The sequence below is a fragment of the Rhinolophus sinicus genome, linkage group LG10 (genome assembly GCF_036562045.2).
Source record: "Rhinolophus sinicus isolate RSC01 linkage group LG10, ASM3656204v1, whole genome shotgun sequence".
Taxonomy (NCBI): Eukaryota; Metazoa; Chordata; class Mammalia; order Chiroptera; family Rhinolophidae; genus Rhinolophus; species Rhinolophus sinicus.
This window is the reverse complement of record NC_133759.1, coordinates 87,062,140-87,085,783: the sequence shown is the minus strand read 5'-3', so window position 1 is coordinate 87,085,783 and position 23,644 is coordinate 87,062,140. Positions and strand designations below refer to the sequence as shown.

The window sequence follows — 23,644 nt, the reverse complement described above, 5'->3', positions numbered from 1 at the left end:
TCTGGAGAAACAGATTTCCTGAGAGAATTCCAGTTTCTGTGGTAGAACTGTCAGTTGATAAATACAAATCTGTCCGCTTATCTCACTGGGCTGTTGAAAGGCTCAAATGAGGTAGTGACAGTGAAAGTGGTCTGTGAACCCCGGATGTATTCAAGAGAGGCAATATTGATTTATTTATACAATCTCAGCTAGTTTGGAATGTGGAAATTAATAAAGGAAGACTTGATAAGGATCTAGAGTATAAAGAAACTACTTAGAAAACTAGTTTTTTAATACACGTTTCAAAAACAAATAAAAATTAACACAATGTTATAGAAAACTTATATTTTCCTGTTTTATTTATATTACTGTGTTCCTCAGAATTATGATTGTTATTCATTAGTGACAATCTAATAGAGGCCATTAATCTGTCTCTGGACTTTGAGATAGAAGACTCCGTTAAGCTGAATAAAGGGCACTTTTCTTACTTAATTGAACTGTATCGTTTTCAGTCCTAATCAACTTATAGCCTAGAGTGACACAAGTTATGAATCCTCTTTGTAGCAATTTCTTCACAAGTCCCTGTTCAGTGGCTTTTTCTCTGCCCTACCTCCTCAGTTGGAAAAAGATAAAATGGAATTTGAAAAAGAACAAAAAAATCTTTTCACATCCTAAAGGGACCCTTATGTATTGATACATTCATAGAACTGCTTACTACATTGGAAAAATTACAAAATGTTTACAGTAGTGGGATTGTCTCACTAGGATGTAAATGTGCTTCTCTTTGACTAAGTCCACACTTCTAATCATGAAATTCAAATTTCTAAACTAGAAATTTGAATATGTCACCACCTTCAGGGATGAATGTTAATAAGAGGTCTGAACCATCTCTGGTTACACCCTCCTCAAACCAATGCTCCACCTTACCTTTCCTCCCATTTTCTGAAGGCCAGTGGGAAACAAGGGAGAAAGACCCTGGACACTCCAAAGAAATAAGTTCCTCTATTTTGAGATGCTTCTGCTGTGAAATCCTTCTCTCATCCAACTGTGTGTCTCTTTCAATATCTGCAATAGACCCTCCCCTCCAAATAGTCTGGTGGAATAGGATGAGCCCCTCAACTTGGCCTCTTTTTTTGACCCTAGTCTCTATGTGGAGTCCAGTCCCAAAACTATGTCTCTTGAGGAATGTTTCTCGTGTTAATTAGATTGTAGGGAACTCAGTGGTTAAAAAGAGGGGACTAAGCATAGTGGAGTTAATGTTAATAGCTACCATTTATTGTGTGCCTCAGCACAAACTACACGGATTATCTCACTTAACTCACAACAACTCCTGGAGCTGCAATTACTAACCCTAATTTTGTGTTCTGGATAGAGGCTCAGAGATTAAGTAACTTGACTAAACCCACACAGCTGAAATAGCCAGATCATGGGGTTGGTCCTTCCAGAGGTGAATTAGTTTCACAGGCCGAAAAGTAGTAATTCCCTATCCACTGGAACAGCAACTGAGTACACCTCCTCCCAATGGTGGTTCATGCCTTGCTCTGCCAGCTGTCTGAGTTAGCTTCTGGCTTTTGCCCAGGAACATGTCTGAGTGGAAAAGGATTGAAAAGCAGGGTGGAAAAGCAGATGCTCCTTTTCTGCCTTGCATAAGTGCAGATCTGAGCCCAAAGCCCCTTCTCACGCTCTGTCCCTGCCCTCTTCCCTGACAGAGAAGGAGCCAGGCTCCCCATTCTCATTCAGCCGGGCAGAGAAACCCACGACACACCCAGTACTCTAAGCCAGATCGGGGAGCTCCACTTTAGAATGGTCCAAGAACCTAATTGGGATATCTGGAATTCAAAGACACATTTCTCATGTGTCTTTGATTTCTTTCTTTTTTTTTTTCTATGCAAGCGCTGGACAATGAGATATGAAGGATAAAATGAGATTTTAGTTTTTTTAAGAGAGGAGTTTCTCTGGCTAGTACAGCAAAAGAGCCCTCTTGTTTTACCATGCAAGGAAAGGAAGAGAACCCTGGATGGAGTGTCAGCACATTGTGGTTCAGGCCTGCCCTTGCCTCTAACTTACATGTGACTTTGGGCAAACCCTTATGAATCTTCTCAGATTCTTGCACAGTTAAATGAGGGCATTGAACTCGGTGATCCCCAAGGTCCCCGCCAGTGCAAATGACCCCATGAGCCTTTATTTTCTCCTGCGATCATGGTCAGCCTCTCCTCATTTTGTTCTGAATGCACAGGGAGGAGTTCTAAGCCCTGCCCGTGAGGGAAGGCAGAGCAGTGAGAAAATGGATGAGAGCAACAGTTGTTGGCTTCAACTCAATGGGACCAGCCAACATCTGTGTTGGCTATAAGGGTCTTTGGTTGCTTTTTACCCCTGAAAACCCAGCCTTTTTCTCATTTAGACAGTGGACTTGGTTAATAGACTCTGTGCAGGGGAGAAATGCAATAATGCTGACTGGTCGGTCCTTTCTTTAGCAGAGGTTTAGTATTAATTCAAATGAGTATTATTATTAAAATGATAACCATGATTCATTTGCTGACACAAACAGTCTCTCTTGGATAAGACTACCATTGATAAGAGCACAAAAGCGACAATTGCCCCAACTCCAGACTGGTCAAACAAACAAGGAAACCCACAGACAGCAGCTCCATGTCTGTAGTGCTCACCCAGCTCTTTGCAGTTACACTTGCCAATATTTTAAACGTAGTGGCGGACATCCAATCGAAATAACCCACCCCAAAAGCCAAATAATGCCCCAAACACTCCATGAGGTAGAGATGGTTTTTGTTTCGTTACCACTGAATTTCCAGGACTTACTTAGTCTTTAGGCTGGCACGTATTGAGCCCTCTGTAAATATTGAATGAATATTGAATGAATGGATACATTTAACACTTACTTTGCAGGAACAATTTCAAGGGAGACGATGATCAGAACCTCTATGCATTTGTGCTTGTATACCACCCTCCCTTTTACTAGAATATTAACTTTTATTAAGTTTTAAGACATAAGGCCTGGCTCTAAGAAACCAGCATAGAATCACTGGGCTAAGAGAAACATGACAGCCCTTTAGCAGAACACGCAGAGTTAACTGTAATAGGGGACCTGATGTAGGCACATGTGCCAGGGAGTCCATCCATTCTTTCTTCTCAGGCCTCTCTTCTGCCCCTGTTTCCAAATTCTGCATCTGGCCTCATTCTCTGCCTGTTTCAGGGGCCTCCCTGGGTACTTCTTGCTTGCAAACAGACCCACCGTTCTCTTGCTGCAAATGATTCAAAAGAATTAGTGGAGAACTTTCTGTCTTCTTTCACATAGAGAAAATTGTCACCATGACTTTTTGAACTGAGATCTAACATAGATCTTACTGGAGGCCCCTTTCTGCCTTTGCACAGAAACCAAAGTCATTAGAGTTATTAGCAGCAATTAGATAGGCATTTGTACAGCAAATCCTGCCTTTTAGAAAGCTTAGTGAGGGAGCAGCCTGTAGTTCTTTTTTGTTTCCCTGTTAGGGTTAGCCATTTAAAGGGAGTGTGTGTGTGTGTGTGTGTGTGTGTGTGTGTGTGTTCGTTCTCAAAGATTTTCAATCCCTCACTCTACCACATCTGTCAGTATTTTCTGGGCTTATGTTCGGAGTGATTCCTATTCCTATTAGCTTTTATTCTAAAATTCATTCTTTGGTTTGAGGGGTGGGGACAGTTAAACTTAAAGCACTTTTTACCAAGCTCATCTCTGTAAACCATGTACTTTATGGTCTCAATAATCTATGTGTAATAATAATCACTGGATCCTTTTAAAAGGAGCACCTATAAGGGAGGCAAAATGAAGAATTAAAGTATATTCATGGAACCTAAAACGTTAGATCAGAAAGCATTAGAAGTACTATATGTATTAGGATGTGTCAGATACAATATAATCAGGTGTAATAACAGCACTTTGCTATTTCTTGATGGTATAAATAAGTATTTATTGACCATCGGCTCTGGGCCTAGCAACGTGATGCTTCTCACAGGAGCATCTAATCTAGAACACAGGAAAAATTAGTTTAACAATTAATAAGAAGAATGAACATTTATTGTATTTTGTATTAAATGCTTTTATTCATTATCTCATGGAATCCTCAAAACAACGCAATTAGGTAGATGGATTTCCAGCTAGGTCTTCCCATTTTATTGATGAGGAAACTTAGATCAGGAAATTTGCCTAAGATCCCACAAGCCTTCATTGGTGGAACCCAAATTCAGACTGACTCAGAGCCCACATTCTTAACTCCACTATATGTTTTTACCTTAAATTCTACTTTCTCTTATCTCCTCCCACCTCCAGGGTTATGAGACGTTGTTTCAGATTGGAGTTCACCTACCATAAGTCCAGGGTTGAGCCTTTCTCTGCATCTGTTTCTCATGAGGCATGAGCGGTCCAGGTTATGGGAGGCACAAAGAGCAGCCAGTTGGTGTCCTTCCCTGTACGGAGCTGGAATTAGGGGCTGTGCCCATTCAGGAAGCTCTGCAGCCTTCCCGTTAGGGGTGGCCTTGCTTCTGGGTATTTCCAGACAGCTCCACACTGTTGTACTTACACAGCCAACTTGCCAGGGATGTGCCCACCACTCTTTGTACTGGAGGCTATTTTGCACTGAATTAGCAAAAATACCAATGAGAGAGGGATTCTTAGTGTGGATTTGAATGCCACCCTCTGATTCCACACCCATGCTGCACTCCCTAGCTTCTTGATAAATCCTAAGCAAGATTCCCCTGAGGTTTTCAGCTACATTGGCTCTGTGAAGTTCATAGTCAGCATCTCCTTAGAGATTATTTTAATCTAGCTTTCCCTTACATATGAGGAGACTGAGGCCCTAGGGCTGAATGAATTATAGTTTTTTCTGCTATCTGGTTTACCATAGGCCATCAAGATTTTAAAATTGAGTAGGAAATTTCTGTTTCCAATAAAAAAAAAAAAGCATGACAGTTATAGAAAAATTTACCAAAAAAAAATAAAAAATGAGGGCAATAAAAATGAACTACAGTGAAATTCACCAAAGATAGCCATTGTAAACTTTATGACTACACCCATCTGGAATATTTTTCTTACGACTTTGTATGCCATTTATTAAAATGGTACCACATAGTCTTCCTGTTGTTTTATGTCCTGCTTTTCATCCCACAATATGTTATGACATCTTTCCATGTTTTAAATAGCCTTCCATAACATAATTTTAAATACCTACATATTATCCTCATTCTTGGGGATCTGGTTAAATTAATCCCATTTTGTTGGATTTTTTTTATGTTTCCAACATCTTGGTATTAACAACAAAAATGAAATGATGGATTTGTTTTCAGTTGCCATTTTTTAGTTGAAGTTAAATTAAAAACCTACCCCCAGGATGAGAGGTTGAGGAACTTGCCCAAAGTTGCTCAGCTCCCGGGTATCAGACTATAGATTTGAATCCCAATATCTCTAGTCTTAGTCTTATATTCTTGTCATCACTCCAAACGCATCAGCAGTTGTGCCATTTTCCAGGGAAATCTGTTTTTGCTCTTGAATGAGCACATTTGTTTTCTCACCACCATTTGTGCTTGCCTCCCTATCTTGTTGAGGCTGTTGACCTTGGTAGGTACACAGTGTCTTAGGACCTGAAGCTACACAGCTGGAGAGGAATCATGCCCAGTCCCTTTTTTCCCCTCTTCTTAATGGCTTAACCCATAAGCTTGGAAGCTGGTTTTAATTTGATATATTCTGTGTGCATGTGTGTTTGTTTTTAAAACGTTTCCCCCTTAATTCTTTCAAGGAGACCTTTGTTTGAAATCATACACTCTTTCCCTCAAAGCCAATCTGTGCCCCAAATCTTGATGGGATTAGTTTGTTTGGGGATATTGATAAATTTAGAGTGGGGGTTCTGGGTTATCCAACTAAATTGGTTTAAATTACGGCCTTACAGCAAGAAAGGGCTTTAAACAACTTAGAAGATTTGCAAGCAATTGAAGTCTGCTTCTAGAGACTTCATCTTGGGTTTATTCCACAAAGAAGGTATGTTTTTGGTTTTTTGTTTTGTTTTATTTCAGTTACTTCGTTGCGTGTTCTATCTCAGACTCTTTTTGTTGTGAGAAATTATGGGGAAAGCTTAGCTTTGTTTGGTTAAGGGCAGAAAAAGAAATAAGGAGCCCATTATTCCAAACTCCCTCATTTTAATGTTTAAGAAAATGTGGGCCAAAGAGAGAAAATAATTTGCCAAAGGTTACACAGCAAAATAGGTGTGTTTTTAAAAAAATAAGGCTTAGGACTCATTTCTCTTGCTCTGGTTAAGTGCTTTTCTCACAGTTTTGTTTGAGGCAGGGATGTGGGCTGAATTTTGTCCCCTCAAAATTCATGTGTTGAAGTCCTAACCCATGTATCTCAGAATGCGACCATATTTGGACATGGGGACTTTGAAGTGGTAATTAAGTTAAATGAGATCACTAGGGTGGGCCCTGGTTCAGTATATGACTGGTTCTTATAAGAAGAGATTAGGACACAGACACACACAGAGCAAGACCATGTGAAGACAGAGGGAGAAGAGGGCCATCTACATGATAAGGAAAGAGGCCTCAGAATACACCAACCATGCCGACACCTTGATCTTCGTCTTCTAGCCTCCAGAATTGTGAAAAAATAAATTTCTACTGTTTAAGACACCCAGTCTGTGATACTTTGTTATGGCAGCCCAAGCGAACTAATACAGGGCGGAGGTTAAGAACAAAGATCTTTAACAACTCAAAACTTCAAACTTTGGAAGTTCTCAATTACCAGAAGAGGGAAACTCAGATAATTAATATTTATAAGACATTATCCCATGTCAAAGACTTTGCAAACTGATTTTTAGTCATGATTTTATATATGGCATCTCATTCCATCCATGATGCCTAGATTATAGGTATTATTAGCCCCACTTTACAGATGCAGAAACCCAGGTCCAGAAAGTTAATGTATCAAAAGTTACATGGTGATTAACTAAGTGGATCTAAAGTTACATAGTTATTAAGTGGGGGAGCTAGCACCAAATTTACCTCCTTGTCTGACTTTAAAACCTCTACCTAGTACCTAGTACCCTGTGCTACTTCCCAATAAGGAAGTTAATCTAAGCTGTTTATTTTTATTTATTTTCAATTTTTTTAAATTGGGAAATATTGGGGAAGAGTGTGTTTCTCCAGGGCCCATCAGTTCCAAGTCATTGTCCTTCCATCTAGTTGTGGAGGGCGCAGCTCAGCTCCAAGTCCAGTCACCATTTTCAATCTTTAGTTGCAGGGGGCACAGCCCACCATCCCATGTGGGAATTGAACTGACAACCTCGTTGTTGAGAGCTCGCACTCTAACCAACTGAGCGATCCGGCCACCCCTCCAAACTGTTCAGTAATCTTGTCATCAAATTGTTTAAAGGTTGTGAGGAGAAAAAAATTTACTCCAAAGTCCCAGTGACCTAGAATCCGCTTCATTGATTGGACAGGAAATATTTCTTCCCTGATTTTAAAATAAAAGCAAATCAGAGATATTTAAAAAGATAATCAGGGAATTTGAGTTTCACTACAAAGTCTTTCCTGTGTCTTACACCTTTGCATGTTGACATGGACAGATACAAATAATAGAGCATTAACCGTTTGTAGTGATGGAACCCAGGCCCTGAAGAAATGTAAAGGGGATAGTAACATATTTTTACAGTAACATATTTTTACAGAAGGATTTTCAACAATAAAACCTGATAAATACGCAATCAACAATAACAAAAAAATCAAATTCACTTGAGCTGCTGGTAAACCCAGTTGTTATGGTGTGAGAAAGATGAGGTGCTTTAACTATTGAATGTAGATGGCTTTCTTGCAGCTGTGCCCTCCTTGTTTAAGGCTGTGTAGTCTATCAGTGCTTAAATGTGCAGGTTTAAACTTACTTGGTGTTTATTAGTAAGAAGACACAGTCAAGTTAAGAGCTGAGTGGCTTTGTTTCCAGCAGATACTGGGGTTAAGTCCCAGTGAAGTCAGCCATATACTAGCTATGCAACCCATTGCCTCCACCTTTAGAATAGAATTTTAACCCAACCTCTTTTCACCGTTTTTCATCACTGCCGCCATCACCCCAGCTCAAGTCTCTGTCATCTTACTGCAAGAAGCCCCTAACTGGTCTTTGTGTTTCCACTTTGCCTACCCATGAGCTCATTCTCCACGCACCACCAGTGTGATTCTTTAAAAATGTCAATCAGATCAAGTCACACCCTGTTCAAACATCTGTTACACTGGGAGTGGCTCTCCAAGTTCCACGTGGCCTGGCCCTCACTGTCCATCTCTCTGGACTGCAGTCCTGCCACTGCCCCTCCGTAACTTGGCATCCTCTGTCCTCCCCTCTCACTGTCCCTTGGACCTGCCATGCCCATCTCCAGCTCAGAGCTTCTGTACTGGCGGCTCCCTCAGAGTGGGGAGCAGTCTTTAACAGGAGCAGCTGTTCCTTGACTTGCCCCCCTCAGGTCTTTCAGACCTCTGTTCAGCTGATAGCTTTTCAGACAGGCCTTCTTTGAGAAACCACATCAGAAGCAGTCCCACACTCGGCCAAGCCTCCACCATCCCCTTACTCTCTGTCTAAATTTCATTTACTCCTGTTGAAATCACACTCAGTTAGTGGCCTACTTGTTCTTGACTTTTTAACCATGCAGTACAATGGCAGGGGATTAATTTTCTTCATGGTGGTATCTCTAGCACTGTGAACAGGAGGCATGTACAAAATGCATTCTGTGAAGGAAAGACTGGATAGATAAATACATGAATGAAAAGGCACACTGCTCCTTTACTGTGAACTAATGTGCTTTCCCTGGGTTAACCAGTGTCAAGGAAGCAGTGTTTATCAGAAGGCTAGGAGACCATCTGCTCCCTGGTGATAGGGAGCATGTCTGTGTTGTTTTCTGCTGTATCCCCAAGGCCTAGCTCAGTCTAACCTTGAATGAATGGAATGAGGAACGAAAGATGAAAAGGTTGGGATAATAGGGACAAAAGTGATAACACACAGATGAAAACCTTCTGTGTCTGACATGACTTGAAGGGACTTGCAGAGGTTGTAACTTGTTTGTTGTTTTTTTGGACATAGTTTCATGCATGTCACAATGCATATCTTGCTTTGGGATGCGTAAGACAACTGCAACTGTAAAATTCAGTAGTCATAGCACTTTTTGAATATTTCTGAGCAGAGGCACAAAAACAATAGACTATTTTGAAACGATTCCAAAAGAAGATTATTCGCTGGTGTTAGAATCCCAGAGTGTTAAATAGTGAGCATCGGAAGAGTGCAACTTCATGGCTTTGCAGGTAGGTAGGAAGTCTACAGGCCTTCAGGTGTGGGGGATGTATTCCTGTAGTGTCAGCGGGATGTCTGCAAGTGAGTCTTGACAGAGAAAGACAGATGCGGTGTGATTTCACTTATGGGTGGAATCTAAAGAACAAAACAAACAAGCAAAACAGAAACACACTCAGAGACACAGAGAACATTTTGATGGTTGCCAGATGGGAGGAGGGTTGGGGGGCGGTGTGAAAAGGTGAAGGGGTTAAGAAGTACAAATTGGCAGTTGCAAAATAGTCATGGGGATATAAAGTACAGCATAGGAAATATAATCAATAATATGGTAATACCTCTGTATATAGTGTCAGGTGGGTATTAGACTAGTGGGGGGGTCACTTCATAAATTATATAAATGTCTAACCACTATGCTGTACACCTGAAATTAATATAAAAATAATATTGAATGTCAACTGTAATTGAACATTTTTAAAAGATGGGGGAAGGTGAAGGGAAATAAGAGGTCCAAATTTCCAGGTATAAAACAAGTAAGTCATGGGGATATAATGTACAGCATAGGGAATAGAGTCTAATATTGTGATAGCGTGGTATGGTGGCAAATGGTCGCTGGACTAATCATGGTGATCATTTCTTTATTCAACGTATAAATGTTGAACAACTATGGTGTACACATGAAACTAATATAATATTGTATATTAGCTAAATTTTTAATAAAAATCTTAAAAAAATAAAGCAGTCTTGAATACAGTCCATAAGATGCCTATTGAGTAAAGTCTTAGATCTTTGTTGAAGGAAAAGAAACATTTCGTCATAGGATTAACTACCCACTAGTCTCATTTTTGGTTTCTAGTAAGTTTTACGTGGAGCCTCAATTGCGTTTATTTCAAGGGTTCATTTCCTTCAAAGTCAGCCTGACCTCTTGAAGTTCTAAGGGCATCTGCTGTTTTCTGTCAATATAACTCGGAGAAGTTTGGGGCCTAAGAGTCGAAAATGGCCACTGCTTTTTTTTTTTTAAAGGAAATTCTTTTTTTCTTTTCTTAACTTCTTTTATATATTTAAGTGTGTTTTTCCAGGACCCATCAGCTCTAAGTCAAGTAGTTATTTCAATCTGGTTGTGGAGGGCGCAGTTCACAGTGGCCCATGTGGGGATCGAACCGTCAACCTTGTTGTTAAGAGCACAGCGCTCTAACCAACTGAGCTAACCGGCCGCCCCTGATGGTCACTGTCTAGCAAATGAAAGCAGAGCTATGGATGTACAGGTTTCTAGGCAGATAGAAGGCTCTGACCAAGAGAATCAGTCATCACCATTGTCTGATTCTTGTGTCAAAAAAGAGCCAGAAAAAGTGATCTCCTCCATTCCCTCTGCTCCTCATACTCCTTCTTAGGAATTGTGTCTGGGCTCTTGGAGAAAGGTAGTTAATATATATACACATAATATATAATATATATATTACATATATATATTATGTTATGTATATATATAATATATATATATATATATATATAAATAAAGAGATTAAAAAGTCAAGAAGTCAGCTACTTTTTGGGGATGGCGGAGAGTGGGTAGGCATCCAGGTGAGAGGCATTGACCTGAGAAGATTTGGGTCTAACTTTTAAAGAATTATTCACTTATTGAGCACCTACTATGCACCAGATTCCTCACCTCCGTCCTTTGGGGACAGATATAATTTGACTCATTTTATAGCCTGGACTGTGGCTCCAAAGCCCTCTTTTTCACCATTTTATCAGGCTGCTTTGGCACTGATTCACCACTTGGGGTTTTTAGCTGCAAAGTGAGTGATGAGGCCTGGACAGACACAGTCTGATGTCTGGACTCCAAAGCCAAGCACACTGGAGAACATCTCTGGTCTTTGAAACAGTCCCTTCCTCCCACACTGCCTCTCCGAGGACCCTTTCCATGGCAGCGTGATGTGAGCTGGAACATCGCAGCTGTACGTTCTCTTAAATGCATCCACCACGGGACAATTTTAGGAAGTTGCATAAGCCACTGGTTTGTGTGCTTATAACCACAATCCCCAGGCAGCCCCCACCAATTTTAAAAGTATAAGGTCAGACATGGAGAAGAATCCCTGTGGCCACCGCAAATAGATGGGGATTAATTGCCTGTCATTTGAAGGTGCCGCTCACACATTCCAAGCCCGGAGCCTGCATTCCTCCTCCGGGAATTGCATTTTGGCTGGCTTTCAGGGTTAGTGAAAGAGTTTCTTGTTTCTGAGAAGCAATAGGGTGGGAATTCACTAGGCTTCCCTGTCATTCTAAAGGCCCAGTCAAAGCCAGCTGCCAGTCAGAAGTGATCAAAGACGAGAACCGCGTCTCAAAGAGGGAAGTGGGTGCCATTCATTGGCCAGCAGCCCAGAGAGGCAAAGCTCAGGGTCAGTTATAATGAATCTAGGGCTCTTGACTCCCATTCCAGGGACTGTTCTGCTGTCCTTTGCTGCCTTTCAGTTGGTATAGCCATTTTCAGTGTGACATTAACTCAAGTCCATCCACTAACACCTGAGCATTCCTCTAAATCACAGGCCCCCATTTCTAGCCATCTGCTGCATGGCTGTTTGGTTGACCAGCATCTCCAAATTATTATTCATCCTTGTGCCTCAGCTTTGTTACTCTCCTTTCTGTTCTCCACTTTTCTTATGGGGTCCTCCCTGCCCTCATACCTTGGAACTTCAGTCAATGTTGACATATCACTTTCCATTTGCCTTCAGTTGCTAATTTGAGTTTAGCTTTCCTCTGCAGTATGCCCCATTCTTGCTGTCACACTAGACCAGAGCAATCACCTTATTTTTCCTGTTTATAATTTGCTTTATTAAATCCCATGTAAAAAAGTTGTAAAATGTTATATGCTTTGTGCAGCTAGTAAAATGATGTAAATAAATACATAGAGGAGAAAGAGGGGGAAAAATTAAGTTCCTCATACCTCCTCCCTCTGCATCCCTTCCTCTTACCACACCCAGTGTTAATAATTTGGTGGATATCTTTCCAGACCTTTCTCCCACAAGAACATAATAAACATATTTACATAGCGTGTGTTTTTTTTGTTTGCTTTTGCAAGAATAGAATCGTATTTTACATTTCTTTTAGACCTTCAGTTCAAGATGCAGATTTAACCTGTTTTAAAAAATAGCTGCATAATAATCCATAGTGTGGCTGTATTGCAGTGTGTGAAATCATGTCCCACGGTTGGATATTCAGGGACGGGGCTGGATATTTTCTGCTTGCTTACCCACATACCCTCTCTGCCCTGCTCCATGCCCTGGACCTGTCTGGTCAGCATCCATATGTCCTTTGCCCTTGGACGCCTGCTTTGATTCAGTCCATGTGGCTGCACTAGGAGACTGGAGGGAAGGTGCGCAATGAAGTCAGGCTATTTTCCCTGATTACTTCCTGCTGGGTCACTGTGGAGTGGCTGCATGCCGCCACTGAAGGTCATGGCTCCTGTCAGGCAGCCTTCTCCATCCAGCTACCCTCTTCACTGCCCGTAACCACGTCCTTCCGTGCCTCCTTCAGGCCTGGGCATGGAAATGGCTCCCTGCTCTTGGTCCCTGGATCCTGCACTTCCATTTAATTTCCCTAAACCCTGTTCATACTTTGTTACATAATCCTTTGGTTAAACTCTCCTTAATCATCCAGTACGAGTATTCCATTTGCTTCCTGGCAATCTGAGTGATAAAGGTTTTTTTCTTTTTTTCTGCTACTTGCTGTTACTTTCTGACTAGTTCTTTCCTTAATGTGGAACATGGCCATTCTGTTAGCTTAATTTTTTTTTTTTTAAATTCCACGTTGCATTCACTTGTTTTCTGAAAATCCTTCCAGAGCTCTCCAGGATTCAGAATAAAGGTCAAACTCCCTAACCAGCCATCTCTTGCATCATCCCCCATCCCAGGATCCTAAGCATCAGGGACACTGCACAACTCCACAGTTTCCCCGACATGCATTTCTTGCATTGGTACAATTAGCTGTTACACTGGTACAATTGGTACAATGACTGGTTTTATGGTGTTAGACCATGAGCTGACCTCCCTAAACTTCCATGTCTTCATCAATTCAATGGGGATAACAATACCTTATATTTGCACTGCAATTTGGATTTGCCTTGAATTGTACGTCTGTACAAGTAGAGCAGTGAAATAGATGGTAGCACAGTAGCGTTATTGTTTGTAGTAGTAATATTTGTAATGCTTACCACTTAGGCAGCCCTTGCTAAGTGTGTGACCCTGTATCCTGATATTTAATTCTCACAGTGAGCCCATGAGGTTGGCATTATGATCTGTGCTTTATAGATATATAAATGGGTCTTTTTTTTAGAGACCTGCACCTTCCCTCAACAGCGGAAACGGAGGCCCAGGGACAGTCAAGCCACTTGCCTAAAATCACACATTAAGTTAGTGGCAGAGGTGCAAATGCAGCTCTAGCTCCCAAACTTCTGGGGTGGCCACCTAAATTCTGAATGGCTCTGCAAACTGCACTTAGGGCTGGTTTCCCTCCCAGGCAGCAACCTTTCTGTTTTTCCTCCCCAAAGCCCAGCTGACAACAGGCCATGTTTCTTCTTCTACCCACATCTGGTGCATCCTGTTTTCTGATAAGGCATGTTTGTGCCTGCACTCGTTCTCCCTCATGCTGTCTCTTTCCTGCATCCTCGCAACCTTCCCATGCAGTGACCCTCCATGAGCCCCAGTAAGCTCCTCCCTCTGCTGGGGTGCCTGGTACTGGCAGATCCCTGTGACTCTGTTTTGGGCCATGCTCTTGCTTCTGACAGGCTCATGTTGACCCACTTGGCCCATATTGGTCCACGTCTGTCCATGTATCAAGAGCAAGGCCCGTATTTCTGCTGTTCTAGGTGCTTGTGGAAGAGGGCATTACAAAACATAGATTCATAGTGGGGAATTTGGTTCTTTCTAATTCTATTACAAACCTGAGTAGATCTAGGAGAAAGCCTCAGTGCAATGCTAGTCCATCTTTAAACACCTCCCCGACCCTTGGTAATCTTCCTTTTCTAACAAAAGCAGCAGATCTGAGCTCATCCTTTAGAACCCTTTTGAAGGCAACAGGAGGTAGCCACCATTTAGCAATGTCTTTATTGTATTTATTCCTAGGTTTCCTGTCTATTTTTGGTAAGTGATACTGGCTTAGCATTTATGGCAGTCAAACAGTGTTTCCCTTTAAAATACATTTACTTAAGGCGAATACTAAATAAATAATGGCACAGTGTGTACCAGGATATGCCAGATATCGTGAAGGCAGCATACAGGTGACTGAGGTTTGGGCTTCACAGGCCCGGATGAACTTCCTGCTTCAGAATGGAAAGGCTCTGTGGCTTCTCCTGTGCAGCCCAGGCTCGTCCCTCCCCTCGTCTCGTTCCTGGCCTGGTTATCCACTTGTGCTTATCTGTGTCTGGAACCCTGTTGAAGAATTAGAGACCGTTATCGGGGGCTGGGATTAAGGAGCCATCCCCCCACTGCACTCTGACCCAGGGCAGGCCGTATAACTTGTCTGGCCCTTTGATAATGACATGTTTAAAACGGTTATCGGTGAAGTCCCCAGGAGGGAAGAATGCACATAGGTGACTTTGATCTTCCAGTTGAGCAGACTGAGCTGCCACCCTGTTCTGGTTAAGATTTCCCCTCGGCTACTGCTTCCTCGGCCTTGCTGCTTTTCCTGCCTTGTGTCGTGTCCTTCCAGGGTCAAACCAAACATGATAGAGTGAAAAAAGTACTTCTCGTTTGTTAGGAATTCTGCTTAGTGGGTTGGGTTTTGAAGGGAGTGCCCCAGATTAACCTCCATCCAGCACACGTGGATGGCCATAAGTATGTTTGGATGATGAGAGAAAGGACGAAAATATTTTTGAGATTCATCTGTAATAGTTTAGAGGTTTGGAATCGCCAACCCTGTCAAACTATACCCGGTTTCAGTCAAGACTCAAAGCCAAGAAACTGCACTGTGCTTCAAGATGTTTTCTGCCGGACCTTTCTCTCTCTTCTGTCTCAATGGTGTGTTTGTCATTGAGGATCCTAGAAACAGATCCATGCTTTGGAGAGTGGGTTTGGGGGCAGGTTTAAGACCTCACCACCCACTCTCCATTCCTTCCTGCTGAAAGAGAGCAAGTAGATTGTTATCTTCTTATGGAAACTTATTTCCAGAAGAAGAATGACCTGGAGAGGCCATGGGAACTTCCCCTTGGGGGGTGGCGTTGTAAAGGACGAGTCTTGACTGACCTTGGCTGCTGGTGGCTGGAACTGAGACCAGTTGCTGAGGGTTGGAGGGGGGACTGGCGTCCCTGGAATTCCCTTTATGGCACGGTCTGTTGTATTTTGATTAACAAAGTGTTAGTTCAGTTCTTCTTGAGTATTTGTGAGAGGGGAGTTTACAGTGGCCAGTTGTAATTGTATCAAGCATTTAGAACATGCCAAGCAGAGTTCAGCCCTTGGGGGGATATAGCATCCCTCTATGGGGGGATATAGCATCCCCCATAATCCTAACCAGCACCCTAAGAGAAAGGTGTCATTGTCCCCATTTCACAGATGAGGTAACTGAAGCCCAGAGAGGTGAAGTCACTTGTCCAGACACAGGTAGTGTTAGTGCTAGAAATCAAGCTCATGTCTTTGTGTCTCACCCAAGGTCATATTCTGCAGCAGAGCCAGGATGAGAACTCTGATCTCCTTGGAGCCTGTTTAATTCCTTTCCCTAAATACCTGAATGTTGAGTCAACCAGACTATCTTAGAAAGACTTTTCCCTCTCTTCTTTAAGTGATGCTGCTTTGGGGAAGAAAAATAAGATTTCATCCACGTAGTTTATTCATCCTGATATTTTTAAGAGTGGAAGTGTTTTTTTGGGGGGGTGTCAAATCTAATTACCCAGATGGGAATTTATTTTAAATAACTACCTGCGCCTCCATCTGGAATTTAAAAGGATCTGGAGTCCCCATGGAGGGTTAGCGTCTGTGCTCTGTGTTTTGAACACAGGTAACAAAATATTTGATTTTGGAAGACACATTCTTCATCATATATCCTCTTTTTCTCTTCCTAGGATTGTAGTTTTATTCTGAGCTGCTGGGATGTCTGCAGAGTATAAAACAGATGTGCCTTAAGCACAGTTCTCAGGCTGGCCTCATTGGCTGGGGAGACATCCATGGAGTGTTCTGGGTTCTTTGGGAGGCATGTTCTCATTACCTCAGATAGACAGAGGTGGTAATTTAAGTTCTTTAAGCTGAAAACTAGATGAGGAAAACTAAAATGGGAGCCAATCTCTCCAATAGGCTTGTGTTCAAGATTCTGTCCTTTCATTCTCTATTCTAGTTTGAATCACAGCCATCCTTACCATCGTCCCTTGTGGAATTTATTTCCTCCTGCATTCCCTTCCCCCTCTCCCTCCATTCCTCCCTCTTGTGTCTCTCTCTCTTTCTCTCTCTCTCTCTCTCTCTCTCTCCTCTTTCCTCTCCCTTTTTCTCACAAACTCCTAGTTTCTTATGGTTGTTTTTCTTAATCATTATTGTATCCTAGTGAAGGAAAAATATCAGACTTCAAGGGCCTGTGCGACCCTGGATTATAAATTAGGTCCCTTTATAAACTGCATTAACACATTCAGGCCATAAGGGGCAGGTTTAATGCGCTGATTTTATAAGTAGAGGCAGAAAAGGTATTGATTGGATTCCTAAAGTTACGACCACAGAGAACAGGTCAGCAGTTTCAGCACTGGAACAATCAGATTCAGTATCAAATAGAGAAGAGAGTCCTGTCAGAAAGAGCCACCTGTCATAAGGTTTAAGGACAATTGGTACAGTGGCTTCAGGTGGACATCAGCGTGGTGCCATGAGGTAGGAGACCTGGATTTGCTTCCGGCTGGAACTAGTTGACTGTCACTCAGAGAAACTCACTCCCCTCTCAGTGTATATCTCCCCATTTGGAAAATGAGTGCAGTCACCTCACTTCAACATACTCTTAAGGCTTTCAAAAAGAATGTAAGGTACTATAAATAATATGAATGGAATAAATACTAATATTTAGATGTGTTTACTGTATGCTGGATATTTTATACATGTGTATTCTCTCTCTCTCTCTCTCTCTCTCTCTCTCTCTCTCTCAGCTAGTAAAAAAACTAAGGTTCTGAGAGGTTAAGTTTTAACACCTAGTTGAGTGGTCTGCCTGATTCTCCCAGTGGTGGGAGATTCCAGCTGGACCCAAGCTTGCCTGCTGGTTTGCTTGGCATGCTGATGGGCTGTAAGACCTTGGCACACTCACCCTTGATGGCTGTGCAGGGTCTAAGGCAGCCAAGAGTTCTCAGCTGGTTGCTTGAGGCTCTGAATTGCTACACTTTGGGTTTCAAATACCCACCAGATTATTCCAATGTGCTCTAGAAATACCATCATTCTTTATATATATCATTACATGAGAAACATTGGAAGGCTCCAAATTAGACCATTTTACCTCCTTGGGCATCAGCTCATGGATGCCTGACCACATTAGCTGCCAGGAACAGAAAGTAAAGAGGCCACAAGCCCACATTCACCAGTCCTTTCTAACATCATCAAGGATGCCTTTTAATCTTAGATGTCAGATTTGTTCATGTTGTTGGTTTTTGTCCCTCGCATGTGTTACTGCTCTACAAAGCTGGTCCATGAATTCACAGGCAAGGCTGTTCTGTAACCAGTGAGGTTTGGTTTTATGTGGCTTGGGAGCGGTCAGTCGTATGTCATTCTTCAAAGCCAAGCCCAAGGCTTGCTTTGCAGACTCTTCTGTGTCTGAGGACAGTTTGCCTGGGCTGCCCTTTGTAGAGGATCCCATCCCGCATGCATGGAAAGAATTAAAATTAATAAAGCAGTTTGATTAACCACTTTAGGGGGACAAGCTGAGGACCCCAGGGGCAGCATCTATTTGAGCTCTGTGAGTTGAGGTTTCGATAGCTCTGCTCTGCATGATGAAAACAAATAATAATATTCATACACTATAGCCCACGGAGCAGGGGTCTTGTGACTCCCACCTCTGAAACCTACCAGACCTATAATTCATCTTTGTGCTGTGTCTGTTTAGGTTCCTGGTTATTGAACCAAAGAAGGTTTATTTAATTATCATTTGAAGACGTTCCAATGACTCCATCTCAATGGTGTCAGTTCCACTCAGATCAGCTCTGACTAATCCCCCTGATGGACACGGCCTGAGGTAGCTTTCGCTCCTGTGCTGACATTTAATACTTGTTGAAGGAAGTGATGGTTCATGGCTCAGGGCTGGATGTCCCTGGGCAGGAGGATGGTCGTATTTCACAGCTGGTCTCCGTTCGGGCATTAACTGGCTCCTTTCCAAAACCAGCTTGCTTCAGCTCTTTGCTAGAAAGATAAAGGACACCAGACAAACACTGAGTTATGAGAGAGAACTTATAGTTACCGAGATTATTATTAATACAAAGCTCCTGCTGGAGATGCTTCTGTTGCCCTCATAGACACACACAACTGTGCCAGGGGTAGTGTTCCAGCTACTGGTTTGTCACTTGGTCTGGGCTGGTTGATGGCTGCATAAAAGCTATGGATGGAGCTTATAAAATACAGATTTGGTGGCCAGAGCAGGGCGTGGGAATCTGTACTTTTCTAATGTGCACCCTAGTTTAGAAAGCACCATCCTAGGATTGCCTCATGTAATTTTTCAATTACTGTTGACACAGTAGATAACAACTTCAATTTTTAAAAAATAAATCTCAAAAGTCCAATTTTCTGGCTACTTCACATAGTTTTCTGACTCAGATGGCCTTTCCATCATACCAATATATTAATAATACAACTTCCTGGGTCCCACCCTTCATTCATTTGATCAGCTGTCGAGGATGGGCTCCAGGAACTAAGGTAAAAAGATCAAAAGACACATGGTTCCAAGGCTAAAAGAGTCTTTGGTGTAGTCAGGAGACAATTAAACAATAAACCAGCTGTTGTAAAACAATATAATTGTTTGAACTAAATGGCGGTGGGAGCTGATGGAATTCGGTAGAAAGTCCAAATTGGTGGTAATGTATCCTACAAGTGAAACCCACTGACTGGGGCCTGGATAAAGGAGAGGATGGTTGGTACACATATGAGAAGGCAGAGAGAACATTTTTGCTAAGGCCGGAGAGCCTGGTATGTGACAAGAAATACATATTTCTTAGTTTTGCCACTGTATAAAATATGAGGCAATACATGATGGAAATGAAGGTGGACGTAAAGACAGAGGCCAGACCACCAGGGGCTTGTAGATCATGTGTGGTGGGAGTTTGTATTTGATCACATTAGCACATTTTCCTTGCCACATTCACGGGTTGATTTCCTAAGCGCCTCAATGATCTGCAGTTTAAAAAAATCCTCTCCCCTGACAATATGGCGTGATGAAATTTCTTATTCTCACGCAATACCTTGGACGCAGGACAAACGAAGTGGTAATTTGCTATATCCCTCAAGGAGCCCTGCTTTCAGTTCTCATTTTTTGGCCCTGTTCGTTTTCATTTCTGAAGCTAGAAGTCAGCTTGTTTGTGGGCCTGCCTTCTCCATAAAACCGATGTCCTTTTTGATATCCAGGGCCTGCTTCACCAACTTCGTCTCATGCCCCTTCCCTCGTCGTTCCCTAAGCTCCCTCCACGCTGATCTTTTTCAGGTTTTCAAAGAAATAAAACTTCCTCCTGCCACAGGGCTTCTGCACACGCTATTCTGTCTGCCTGTAGTTCTCCATCCCCACCCCTATCTATATTGATCTTTCCCGAAAAGGCTTTTTCCAGCCTCTATTTAAACAAGCCCCACCTCCCTCTCTATTTAGTGACACCTGATATAATTTTACATTTTATTTGTTTTGTTCACATTCTGTTTTCTTTAGTGCCAGACTTCCCCTTTAAATTCCATTAAAGCTATGACCTGGTGTGACTCATTCACAACTGCACCCTCCCCACCTGTTGAATAATAAATGTTAAATAATTATTTGCTGAAGAGTGGATGGATGAATAACGGAGGGAGGGAGGGAGAGAGGGAGGTAGTTGAATTCCGTAAGTTGTATTCTTAACAAAATCCAACCAGCTGTTCTTTTTTCATGCTCTCGTTCCACTCAACCGGGCTCCTAAGAATTTTCTTCTCCCCCATGAACCTAACACAGCTTCACCATCCCTCATGCTGCAGTCTAAGCTCCATTCATTTAATGAAATCTGTGATCTCTAAAGCTGATTCATTTCTCTCCTGACTTATACCTAAAGTATGTTCGTATTTTGTTAAAAGCTTTGGAGTATGTGTACCTTGTTTCCAATTGGATCACTTATCCAAACTTCATCTAAGTTGTAATTTTAAAGAGACTTTTCTCATACGAAAAAGCAAATTTTAAATAATAAAACCAATAAAGAAATACATTTTGGAAAATATGAGAAATACTGAGTATAATGAAGCAAATATGACTCCTGCATAATTTCTCCAGCCCAAGTGAAATTGTATCGCTCTTTTGTCTTTTTTTTTCCATCGAGTGGTTTTCTTATACATTCCACAACTTTGTGTGCACGTGTGCATACATGCGTAAGCATCCTGAATTTTAAAGGTAGCATACCCCCCATGTCATTATAAAGACTTTTAAAGGTTGTTTCATGGTATGCCTGATCTTAAGTTCTATTTTTGAGAATCACTAATGAGTGCCAACAGAATACCAGACGGGGTGCTGGGCACTGAGGTACATATTATCCCACTTTAAATATTTAGTGCTTACGGAAGCAGAAAACATAATTAAAAAGAGTGTCTCCCCTGAAGGAGCTACGTTTCTGAGTAGCTAGGATAAATTTCAGAAGCAAAAGTTGAAACTCCAGGATAATTTGAGTTCGAGGCAAACGAGAAAGACTGGATCCCCAACAAATACAACTCTTTCAAATCCTGAGTACACTGAGCACGCAGGTGTCTGTGTTCCTACCTGATCTCTAGAGCAATGAGTTGGGAAAACCTTGACAGCCCACTCTTCTCTGAAATCTTAGCTCTGAGAATGACTCACGTGTCCCTTCTTTTCTAGAGTGACCGTCTTCTTATCAAGGGAGGCAGAATCGTCAACGATGATCAGTCCTTTTACGCTGATATTTACATGGAAGATGGCTTAATAAAGTACGTATCTAGAACATTTCTCTGTATCTTTTTGTACTTTACCTCTCCATTAGAGGCTCAGAAAGAAGCTTGCTGCTTTCTGCTTCCTAGACTGGTGGTTCCCCTGTGTTTATTTATTTTTTTTTTCTCCTTAAAAATGAGTCTTTATTTTTAACCCTTCAGTCTGGATGCACCTGGTCCTTTAAAAGTGGAAGCTAGCCTTAGGACACTTGACTCACATGAATGAAGTGGAAAGTCTGAATTTAATCAATCAAATGATGCTGAGGGCTACTTTGTACAAGTTGAGTGGATGGCACTCTGTGGGTCTTGGAGACGTGGAATAGGTGATGACTGTCATGAAGAATACTGAAAAATGTGCAAAAATTATAGCACCCTAAAAATATAAGGCCTTTTGTGATATGTACCAAAGCAGTTCAAATGAGCTAAGTGATTTAGAAGTGCACAGAAAGCACAGATCTCTTCAGAGGAAGATGTTTCTTTTGGAGTGGAGAAGGCATTTCAACTGAACTTTGAGTTAGGTAGGGCTTAGCTGAGCCGAGCACAGATAGGACATACATTCCGGGCAAGATTTCAAGAGATAGTTTAGGCATGTAGAATTACTTTAAAAAGTAGATTGCTATTAGATGCCGGTAGGCAGCACAGCCAGGTAACCTTTATGTGCAGGTTCCTTACCTAGTGACCTTTAAACAAATATTTTGACCTACACATAGCTTTTCATCACATAAAGCAAGGTACACAGTGATAAGATATTACGTAAAACTGGTGTATCCAACTCATCCTATTAGCCATCCTTGACCTCGTTCAGTTTTATTTTTATATTATTCAACTTCATGGGCTAGTTTAAGATTCTGGTTATAGGAGACTTCTTACTTATCTTTGAAAACATGGCTTAGCTATTACTTTTTGTAGGTGGACATTCCTTACCAGCCCCCAAATCTAGGCTAGCTTCCCCTTCTATGAGCTTTGAAAACACCCTGTGCTTTTGTCAAGCGTAGCAATTCTGACACTGTTAGCCCCCCTTGAGGGCAAGGACCATGCCTTGTACATCTCTATATCTCCAGCACTTAACGCAGTACTTAGCACACAGAGCACTTAGCACTTTTATAACAGCTACCTTTTACTGAGCGTGTATTATGTGCTAGGCACTGTGTTGAATGTTTTACATGACTTATCTAACCTGCCACCAATCCTGTGATGTAAGTACTATTATTACCCTCTTGTCAGATGAGGAGAAAGGAGAACAGAGAAAGTAAATAACTTTCTAAAGATCAACATAGTAATCAAATACATTGAATGAATGAATGAATGAACAAACAAATGAAGAATGAAGACATTGGTGTTTAGTTGCCTTGCCAATTACATAATTACTTTTTCATATTAGAAGTAGGGAAAATGGAAATAACCAATATAAAACAATAATTTTGTGAAAATATGAGCCATACTTGATTTTATAGTTTACTATTACTAAAAAATTATTATATATATTCAGCTCTCTTTGGAGGTAGTGAACTCCCTCATTTAGAGATTTAACGATGGAAAAAACTTTAATACCTAATGCTTCTTCCTCATTTCAGAGCTCATGACAGGCATCACTAATTGATCACAGAACTTTTCGCAGTTGTTTAAATACAGGCTCAGAATCCGTCTCCACACAGTGTTTCAGGCATCTACTCTCAGAGTTGAATATGTAAAATGAATCCTTTTTACCATCTTTATTAGAATAGACAACGTCACTTTCCAAGGATGGTATAGAAGGAATTTAACCATCAGATGTGTGTGTTGATGGTGGAGAGAAGGTTAGGTAAATATAACTTTAATCCTGAAATTTTACAACAACATTGTTAATTCCAACAACATTGTTAATTCACAGAACGTAAAAACAGAAATATAGTCTGTCCTTGACTTACGATGGTTCGACTTAGGATTTTTCAACTTTACAATGGTACGGAAGTGAAACACCTTCAGTAGCAATCGTACTTCAGATTTTGAAGGTTGATCTTTTCCTGGGTGAGTGATAGGAGGTATGATACCCTCTTGTGATAAAGGGCAGCAGCAGAGAGCTGATGTTGCCCATCTGTAGGCTAATCCAAGTATTTTCAGCACGTTAAGGTAGGTTAAACTAAGCTATGATGTTTGGTAGGTTAGGTGTACTAAATGCATTTTCAACGTATGATACTTTGGTCTTATGGTGAGTTTATTGGGATGTAACCCCATCGTAAGTCAGGAAGTATCTGTAATTGACTCCAGTTGTGACGTAGTTGTTTTC

The 23,644-nt window shown here is 41.5% G+C and overlaps 1 protein-coding gene across 4 annotated transcripts in view; it reads left to right on the top strand.

The window, feature by feature from the left end:
• The window catches only part of DPYSL3 (dihydropyrimidinase like 3), a 107,046-nt gene that overhangs the window by 53,508 nt on the left and 29,894 nt on the right, over positions 1–23,644 (top strand). For all 4 annotated transcript variants that reach the window (XM_019739098.2, XM_019739101.2, XM_019739099.2 and 1 more), the window contains exon 2: positions 21,290–21,378. In XM_019739098.2, the coding sequence (XP_019594657.1) occupies positions 21,290–21,378 (89 nt within the window). The remainder of the gene's footprint in view (positions 1–21,289; positions 21,379–23,644) is intronic.